The 9,876-nt window shown below is 55.8% G+C and overlaps 1 protein-coding gene across 4 annotated transcripts in view; it reads left to right on the top strand.

Moving 5' to 3' along the window:
* The window catches only part of SMAD3 (SMAD family member 3), a 119,763-nt gene that overhangs the window by 91,527 nt on the left and 18,360 nt on the right, over positions 1-9,876 (top strand). For 3 of the 4 annotated variants that reach the window (XR_005795882.1, XM_040493054.1, XM_040493056.1), the window contains exons 2-5: positions 1,373-1,566; positions 1,743-1,874; positions 3,224-3,298; positions 6,052-6,102. Coding sequence is in view for 3 of the 4 variants with exons in the window: in XM_040493054.1 (XP_040348988.1) it covers positions 1,373-1,566; positions 1,743-1,874; positions 3,224-3,298; positions 6,052-6,102 (452 nt within the window). In the remaining variant the exon portion in view is untranslated. Of the gene's footprint in view, positions 1-1,372; positions 1,567-1,742; positions 1,875-2,148; positions 2,278-3,223; positions 3,299-6,051; positions 6,103-9,876 lie in introns of those variants that run through there. The other variant, XM_040493055.1, reaches the window with a different exon arrangement.

Genomic DNA, 9,876 nt, shown 5'->3' on the forward strand with positions numbered 1-9,876 from the left:
TCCCCAGGGTCACACACTCTTGTAGTTCCCTGTGCTTTTCCTTCAGAACACTCACATAGTTTGTCATCGTAGCTGTGTATGATTATTTGATTAATACTGGTCTTGTCCATTGGACTGGAAGCTCCACAGGAGCAGGGAGCACTCTGTGGTCTGTTTCACGGTGACCTCTTATCCCTCACCGCCGTGTCTCTAGCGCCACACAATAGTAGGAGCTCATAAAAATATTTGTTAGATGAAGGATGGTGTGAATGGGATCGCCTCGCCTGCCTGCCACCAGAGGTCACCTTCAGGAGCCTTCTACCTCCCCACCTCACCCTTGTCTGACAGCGCACTCCTGGGCTCCCAGCTGTGCTGTCCTGTCGCCTTGCTCCACCTTTCTCGGCATACAGATCACCTGGAGGTTTTATAAAGAGGAAGATTTGGATTTAGCAGGTTGGGGAAGCCTCTGAGATTCTTCCTTTTTAACAAACTTCTGTGGACCTGTGCTACTTGTCCAGGGGCCACACTTTGGCCTGGCCTGAGAGGTGGGGGCACCAGGTCACGGCTGCTCCGAGGCCAGGTCATCACAGAAAACCTTGTTCGAGCTGGGACAGCGTGCTGTTGTTAGTGGTGTTTGGCCCGGCCGGGCTGGGGACAGTTGCAGGACTGGGCCCGGTGTGGGGCTGCAGGCTCCGTTCCTGCTGAGCGTATGCACCACCGCTCAGGCCTGGGCTCTGAACTAGGAGAGCACTATGGACGGTGACACCCAGGTGACACCTCCCAACGGCCCGCAAACTGAAAGCGATTCCCGAGAAGTTGGCAGTTTAGAGTCTTGCAACTTAAAGTTCCCTTTAATTTCTCTCTCTCCCTCCCTGCCCCATCACAAATGCCAACTAAAAGGGAGAGGGACTCTTCTTGCTTTCTGACATGTGGGGGGATTTGCTGTGTGAGTGTTGGGAGGGGTTAGCCGTGGCCTAACTTGGTCACTTAACAGCATCCCTGTGGCTCATGCACGCATGGACCTAAAGAGCCCCAGTGATCTTGCTCAGCCCTGGCCCCGTCTGCACTCCTCGGTCTGGCCCGTGGGCCTTTGCAAGTGCCATTCCCTTCACATGGGGGTTGAGGGCTGGAGGACTCATCCCGGGGCCTGGTGTAGTCAAGGTGCCCCCTGCCAAGCCAGGGAGGCCTCTGGCCTTCCTTGGTGGATGTCTGTGTTTCCCTCCTGGGATTGCTGCCAGCCCTGACAGAGACTCTCTGATCTCTGGCCCATGAGGCTCAGAGAGATGACGGCAGAGGAGAGAGCCCTGAGGCTCTGCGGACCAATCTCGAACTCCGGGAGAAGGCACGCCCAATCCGCTTCACTGTTGCTCTTCACCTTTCCCCATCCCGGCAGGTCCCTGGATGGCCGACTGCAGGTGTCCCATCGGAAGGGGCTCCCCCATGTCATCTACTGCCGCCTGTGGCGATGGCCTGACCTCCACAGCCACCACGAGCTGCGGGCCATGGAGCTATGCGAGTTCGCCTTCAACATGAAGAAGGACGAGGTCTGCGTGAATCCCTACCACTATCAGAGGGTAGAGACCCCAGGTAGGCACCGCCTCACCCTCTCCCTGGGTCTGCAGCGACCTGCGTGTCCTCTCCATCCCCTCCCCGCCTCGTCTCCCCTTTCCCTGTCCAGGTGGGGGGTGAGGAGGGTGTGGCACTTGGAGGGCTTTGGTGCCACCCTGGCCTTGACGCCAATCTGCCTCTGCTCTTCTGGACAGTTCTACCTCCTGTGCTGGTGCCACGCCACACAGAGATCCCGGCCGAGTTCCCCCCGCTGGACGACTACAGCCATTCCATCCCCGAGAACACTAACTTCCCCGCGGGCATCGAGCCCCAGAGCAATATTCCAGGTAGGCACAGGGGTGCGCAGGGGCACGCAGGGGTGCCAGCGGTCCTCACGCCAGTCCCCCTGCAGCTCTCTTGGCTGTCCCGGGCCGCCCCGTCCCCCCTCCGCACACGGCGCTGGCCCGAGGGCCCCTGACGCAGAACCGCACACCCGTTGGGAGAGGACCCGTGGCCTTGGCTCCCCGGGTGTAATGATGCTTTTCTTGGCACGGAGGAGCGGCGGCGTGACCCTTCCGCCCGGCCTCGGTGCCGTCATTTATTTTGGAAGCGGAAATAGCAATGCTGTGTTTCTCTCACCGCCCTCGCGGCCGGGGCCGGAGTTTGGGCAGGATCCCCGACGGGCTAGGGGGCCTGCAGAGCAGTGGGGGAGCCGAGGGCCGGGCAGCCGGTGCGGAGAATGGCCCTTCAGTAAGTAAGCCTGGTGGGGGTTTCAGCCTGGGTGGGGGCTGAGGCCCAAGCGGGAGTTTTGACTGACTGCACGGGGGAGAAGCCGGCTCAGCTGTCAGAGTGCAGATGTTTTTAGAAGCCCTTCATTTACATGCAAATAATGTGTGAATCACCAGCACGCAGGGCGTCCAGGAAAACTGCTTGGCTGAGCTTGGGCTGGTCACAGCGGCAGGAATCCTGCCTGCCTTTCAGAGCGCTCTGACTTGGACAAGCCTCTTACCCTGAGTGAGTTCACTGTGCTGAGGTTGACGGTAGGCCTGTGCATGGGGCAGAGCCTATGGAGAGACCCCTTTACAGGCCCAGCCTCTTCCAGGTCCTTCACAGGGGGCGCTGGCCCCTAGGGGTAGGTCACCGTGTTCACTGCGCAAACGTTAGAGAGCTAAGTCACCGTCTGAGGTCATTCAGAGAAACAGATCATGGTCGCTGCTGCCATTGAACTTGAAGCCCACTGGGGAAGCCAAGATGTCCAACAGAGGAGTGACAATGAACAGGGTACCTGTACAGGAGTAGATTAGCGGAGCCAAAGGGCAGCGTGAGGCAATTGCCCTTCAGAGGACAGAGGTGGGTGAGGCTCAGGCAAGTCCCCAGCCTCCCTGGAGGGGTGGGCTTACACTTGACCTTCTAGGGTGGGAAGAAGTTAGCCTGGCAGCGGCTCTAGGAACAGCTGTTTCGGTCTTAGGCGTCAGGATGGCATGAACAAAGGTGGTCACAATCCAGCCGAGGAGACGGGGGTCGAAGGGCATGAGGCCAGCTGGATTGAGGAGCTGGTGCCCTTGCTCAGAGGCCCGCAGCGCCTCCAGAACCTGCTCCTGGCAGAGTGGTGTGGACGTGTGACGGGTTTGCAGCAGGTGTCTCCGAGCTGAACCGTGCAGGCCCCTTAATGAACCACCTTCCTTCTGATTCCCAGAAACCCCACCCCCTGGCTACCTGAGTGAAGATGGAGAGACCAGTGACCACCAGATGAACCACAGCATGGATGCAGGTCAGAGTCTTGATCCTCACTGAGTGCCTGCCCTCCCCCTGTCCCTCTACCCGGCATTTATGAAGCAACAACTAGGTGCCAGATGCTGTCCCAGGCACTGGGGAGAGAGGAGCCTGAGCTGCTCAGTTTGTAAGGACGACGACCAGCAGTCACTGTGCCATCTCATATGTGCCCTGATGGAGGACGCCATGTGGCAGTGGGCACAGGGGAGGGCCACCTACCCCAGCCTGGGGAGGAGGTGTTGGGAGCAGAACAGTACCTCACAGGGTAGGTTTTTCTTGAGTCAAGTCTTGGGGATGGGTAGGTGTTGACCAGGCCGTCAGGCAGAGAGGATATGCTAGGTAGGGGCATGGGCATGGGCAGGATAGCCTGGTGCGTTCTGGTGACAGTGAGAGCTCTGTGTGGCTGGGGAGTGGGGAGAGACAGGAGGAGTGTCCCTCAAGGTTTCACTGTGGCCAAGAGCCACTGCAGGCTTTAAGCAGAATCTCTGCCTTGGTGAGAGCTTGGCAGCGGGGTGATGGGTGGGCTTGATCACCTGACACAGCTCAGGAGGAAAGGCTGAATGGAGGCGGTCAGGGTCTCTGCCAGTGGAGGCCCCCGAAACGTCTATTTTTGTGTAGTGACCAAACGTCATCTATGTATTCCCGCCGTGAGGGACCCAGCCCAGTTGTCTCCAGCCACGTCTCCAGATGTTCCCGCATCATTTGTTACGGGACCAAATTGGCTCCAAACCGGTGGCTCCTTGAATGGAACCCCAGCTGCCACATAGAATGTGCGCGGCGCTGTGCGTCGTTGGGTGAGGAGGAGGAGGGGGCCGAGCGGATGGTCCGTCCCGAAGATCGCGGGCATGCCTCGTCCACACGGAGCCCGCCCGCCCTTGCACACGGCCCAAAAGAGAGTGTGCGGGTCCTGAAAGAGGCACACGAGGGAGACTTGCACGTTCGTTGTAAGCGTGGCTGCTTGATACCCGGCGTGGGCGTCGCGGCGCTTTGGGGTGTGGCGCACACCCCCGGGAGTGGCTGACGGCGCGCCCCGGGCTGCGGTGTGTCACAGGCCTTCCCGCACTCCATGCCAAGCGACGGCTGCAAGCCTGCAGCTCTGGGATGTGGCACGGGAAGCAGGCCAGCTTAAGCAGCATCTTTCCAGATGCTACGTCGCTTCTAACTCCTTTTCTCTTCCCTCCCTGCTCTTCTTTCTGTGTGTAGAATGATTAGCACTGTCGAAGCAGGGCCAAAGGAGAGGGTCCGAGCACAGAACGAGCAGCCAGCCGCCCTTCCCCCACCCTCAGCACGCGCTTCCCCCCCCCCCCCCACCTTCCTCTCTGTCCTCTCTTCTTTCTTCCTCTCCTCCTGTCAGTGTACCTGCAGGGCCCTGCTGTGGACGTCCGTGATGTGTCAAAAGTAGACGTTGGGCTCTGTGGACCCCCAGTCTCTGGGGGGGGGGTGTCTTCTTCTGCTCCTCGGCTTTTCACTCAAAGTTGTCCATTTGGAAACAAGTCCAGCTGCTTCTCTGCCAGCTGAGCTGTGATAGTGTCTCAGTTGGGGTCCGAGGATCCCCTTGTCCGGCCCTGGGTCTCCCCTAACACACATGCGTGCCCTTCCAGGCCAGTGAGATGGTCCCACAGCCTTCCTGGGCCTTCTTGATTTGGGCTGCCGCAAAACAGGAAACCAGCATTTATTGAGTGCCTGCTGTGTACCAGTCATGGTGCAGCCATTTGTCTATGCATGACCACGCTTCATTTCTACAAATCACACAATAGGTGGCATTATCCCCATTTTACACCTGAAGGGAAATAAAAATCAAGGCTCGAGGAGGTTAGACCACTTTGCTGAAATCCCATCGCTGATACGCTGGTGACATGCCTGGACTCTGTGGCCAGGTTGGAAGCTGTCTTCCACGACTCTTCCACATCCCCTGATGTGCTGGGTTCTGGGGGAGGAAGAGAAGCCTATGGCTCATCCCTCACCCTCAAGGAGGTTACAGCTGAGTTGGGGAGCAGGAACAGACCCTCATAAACAAGGCATATGCGCCCATCCTTCAGGGCTGTTACTACAGAAATAGCTGCAGCCCTCTTGGGTCCAGGGACAAAGGGATGAGCCAACTTGCTCTGTGGAACGGCCCTGTTTGGTTTTTTTTCTTTTTTTGAAAGCAGATGCCATGTGGTTTTCTTTTTCTCCTGAGAGGGAGGGCTGGAGAGAAGGTAGCCGGGCAGGAAGAATTGGGTAGGTTTGGACACATCCCCATGAGCAGCCTCATGTATTGCCTCAAACATCAGTCTGGTTGCAGAGTTGTAGGGTTTATGAGGCAGCTGGGTGAGTTTCCTGAGACCTGGGGAAAGGGCTAGATTGGTATTTGAAGGGGCCTTCTGGGGAGCTGTGGCCCTACCTGTGTGGGAGGGGAGGCCTTCATTGCCTGGGCCTTCCCTGTCCACCTTGTTTTCCTGGGGCCATAGCTTCCAGGGAGCTCTGTGCCCTGTGCTGTGGGTTTGGTCTGGATCCTCACACCATCAAGTTGTGGGAGAGACCTCTGAGGTTAGCCGCTCATCTGTTTGTTCCACAGGTGAAGACTGGGGCCCAGGGAGAGAAAGCAGGGCAGGGACACGGGATCAGACCTCCTCCTGGGCTTTGGAGGCTCAGCCCAGGGTTTTCTGCCTGCTGTGTTGAGCTGCCCCATCTTGATGCATGTGTTCAGTAATTTGGTGCTCTAAGCCAAGAATGTTCTGTTCGTTCTCACGACTCTGTCTCACCTCACAGGTTCTCCAAACCTATCCCCGAATCCGATGTCCCCAGCGCACAACAATTTGGGTAAGTATCTCTTCATCCGTAGGACTGTAACCCCCTCTAGCTGCAACCCTGGCTGGTGGCCGGTGGGGGGATGAGGCCCTGAAGGTGAGGCTCTCCCCGCCCCTCACCATCAGCTCAGCCCAGCCCATCAGGTTTCTGGTTACAGTGATTCTGGGGTCACCCACAGAATGGGGAAACCCGAGAAGAGCGGTGGCAGGAAAAGCAATGTACTGGGTTTGTATGTCCCCTGGGTGGCAGTCAGACGTGAGTGAATGAAAATCCCCCAAACCTTGTGCTCAGGAGATGAGACTCTGTGGTCAGCCAAGCATATGTGTGTGGTTTGACACAAAGCCACGGGCGAGCAGTGCAGACTCCGGCCCTGACTTCTGCCGGTTTGTTGCACGATACACTTCTTTGGATTTTATCTGAGTATTTCATCTAATCATCATGTACTTTTAATTTAAAACAGCAAGATACAAGGGAATTGGGGGGGGGGGGGAAGCAAAATTGCCCATAATTCCCCACCCACGCACACGGGTGTTCTTTTGTCACGGTCCTCCTGATGTTTGTGGATCAGGCATATATATTTGTGCCTTGCCAATGGAGACTACAGTGTCCATCCGTGTTTCTCATTCTTCTCCTTGTTGTTTTGTAAGTGCATTTCCACATTTAGATGCCTCCTTTATCATCTCGCATTGTCTCATGATGTTTTAGAGCAGCTGGCCCATCATTTCCATGACCATCCCTCAGTTGTTGGATCTCTGGGCGGGTTGTTCTGAGATTCGCTTCTCTACTCCAGGAACGCGCTTGGGCTCCAGCGTGGGGCCCGCTGAAGTGCTGCGAACAATTGAAATATCCATTTCGTTTTTATTGAGGGGAATTTTTTATGTGCTGGTCTGGTAGTCTTAGAAAAATGTGAGTTTGATTTTGTTTTGGCCTTTACTGCTGGGGTTCAATTTGTGGCTCAGGAAGAGAAAGCGTTAATATCCAAGCTTGGCGAATCAGAGGGGGTTGGCCTGGCTTTTGTTCCCAGTTGCTTCCAGTCCCTGACAAATAGCATCAGATGAAGAAAATCATTTGGAATGTTGGGAGATGCCTGAAAACCCTTTAATACAGGCTGACAAGTGGGCAGTGTGAGATGTGACTTCGGGGGACTCTGTTTTAACATCTTTGTAAGATAATATCACTGTGAGTCTTGGGCTGTGCAGAGGGAAGGTCAAATTCCTGATGTGAGAGGACCAATTGAGTTATTAAAAACAAACTCTGAAGGCTAGAAGCTGTGTTAACACTTGAAAAATTAAAGGCCAGGACTGTGAACTTGACTCTGGGTTTCCAGCTTTTGAGGCTGGTTTAGGTTTAATTTCTGAGCTGTTTTCCCAACCGTGGCCAAGGCAGCACCATCAGTCGACAGACTCTGGGGCAGGCCTTTGCCTTTGAAGCCACACTGCCTGACTCCATGGTTCAGAATGACAGTTGGCCCAAGTGGTAGCTTGCTGTGAATTCCTTTCTAGATTGTGTGAACCAGGATGACAGGATGGTTTTTGATCTTGGACTTGAGGCAAAGGCGTCCCGTTGACCCAATTCTTCCTCCCTGCTGTGTCCCCTTCCTCAGGCCCCTTGTCTGAGGGTTGAGGATTCTTAGGTCATTTCTTCCAAAGGAAGGAACAGCCCTCAAGCCTGGCGGGCCGAGAGTGGGTGCCGGTCTGCTGGGAGCACCTGAGTGGGGCAACAGGTCAGCTGACGAGTCAGGGTTAGGACTCACGCTGAGACACCAGTGTTTCTCCTCTGCTTGCCCAGGCCCCTGGTACCTGCCTCTCACCCCCACCTTCACCCATTCAAAACTGCTGGCTTCATCCTGGCCCCCAAAATCTTACAGGCTCCTGGCATCCTAGCTGGAAGGAGACAGATGATGGTGATGATGATGGCAAACATTTCTTGAGAACTTACTATTTACTGACTATTGTGTAGAGTGTTTCCTGCCTGTGAACTCAGTCTTCATAACAAGTGTGTAAGGTAGCAGCGTTGGAATTTTTCGCTTTCCCGACTAGGAAGCCAAGAAACAGACTGGTTACCTAACTCATGCCGAGTCCCACAGTTAGTAGACGGAGAGGCTTTGAACTCAGACCTTCGGGCCCCAGAGCCTGTGCGCTCATCTGTGGCAGGACCCGCTCCCCTATCACCATGTCCTGCTCAGAAGAATGAAGCTTCGGGAGGGTACTTGTTAACTTGTAGTTGAGGGCACTTGTCAGGTTGAGGACCTCCAAGTAGGAGCCCTGCCTGCCCGCCTGTCTCTTTCTTCCTCGTTGATTCCCCAGGCACTTCCTACCGGTCATCTGAGTACCGGTCCACGTGGGGGGATTTGAAGAGGAATCATAGGTCCTGCCATCAAGATGCTTATGGCCTTGTGGGGATAAATGAGGCAGGCATCAGTGTAATTCTAAAACAAGTAGGTGCAGACTGAGGGTTCAAAGGAGGCATTGATGGCATTCCAGTGGGGACATGCCTCCAGGCTTGCCAGCATCCGCTGTGTAATTAATTCCTGCAAGCAGCTTTTCTGAGTTCCCAGCAAGTCCAGATGCTGGGGGTCTGGAGCTGGGGAGGACACGTGGGCGCACACGGTCTGATGGAGTGGCTGGAAGGGTCTACGTCCACCTGAGACGCAGTGTGCCCGGTGCCAAGAGAGCAGGCACAGGAGAGGAACTGCGTGTAGGCCAACGAGGAAAGTGCTGGATGGGGTAGGACTTGAGAGTTGCGGTTGTGTGTGAGTGGGACCTGGAAGGACAGGTGGGATACTGTGAGGATGAGAAGGAGGGAAGAACACTGCAGATAGAGGGAAGGGCATGAAAGGGCAGGGAGAGCTCAGAGGATGGCTGGTGTTGTGGTTGGTTGGGATGAGGGGGGCAGATGAGGCTGAGAAGACTCCTGGGGCCACTGAGCAAAGAGCCCTGAATGCCACACTTATTGATTGCCTTCTTGCCTGCAGAATGAAGGCTTTGGGGGAAGAGTGGTTGGTTATCTGATGGCTGTTTCAAAAAGATTAATCTGGCCACTGTATGGAATTTAAAGTCTAAGGGAAATGGCTGGTGTCCAAAGGGGGGGGGAAGAAAAAACCCAAAACTAAAAACAAAACAAAATGAAAAACCACCCCTTAGGAAGCTGTGAAACCAAAGGAGGCTGCCATGAACCCTTGGGAGAAATGGTGGTGGGGCTAGGAGGGGCGTTGAGAGGGAGCCATGGGCCTGAATGAGCAGGTGCTTATCAACTAGCTTTAACTGGCAAGAGACCGGATACCTAGGAGATGGGATGGGCTTGGGCTGGAAGAGGACAGTGAGTTTGCCTATGCTTAACTGTGTCCAGGAGGCAGCTGGGCAGTCAGGAGAGAGGTCGGGGCCGGACGTGCAGATTTGGAAGCCATTAGCCTGTGTGAGAGCCCTTTGCAAAGCAGAGTTGGAGAGGCAGGGTTTGTCATCACAGGAGTTTGGAAAGCCTGCGCTGTAGACCCCTCGGGCCTCCGGGGCGCCCACATGGTAAGGCCTCTGAGCAGTCCTGCAGAAAGGAGGCCTGTTGGGTCGAACATTTTGCCCACGGATCCAACCGCTGTCAGAACTCTGCTCTTCTGACCTGTCGGCCATCTCTGTAGGATGGCCCCCTGGAAACACTGGCAAAGGTTCGGCTGAAGTCCTGGCAGTGGATGCACCAGGAGAGGGAAAGCCAACTCAAGAAGGAAAGAAGGCCAGGGAGGGGTTGAGGGGGAGCCCCCAGGAGGGAGGAGGGAGGGGAAGAGGCTGAGGTTCA

This window comes from Herpailurus yagouaroundi, unplaced genomic scaffold (assembly GCF_014898765.1).
Source record: "Herpailurus yagouaroundi ecotype Mexico unplaced genomic scaffold, PumYag 184, whole genome shotgun sequence".
Classification (NCBI taxonomy): Eukaryota; Metazoa; Chordata; class Mammalia; order Carnivora; family Felidae; genus Herpailurus; species Herpailurus yagouaroundi.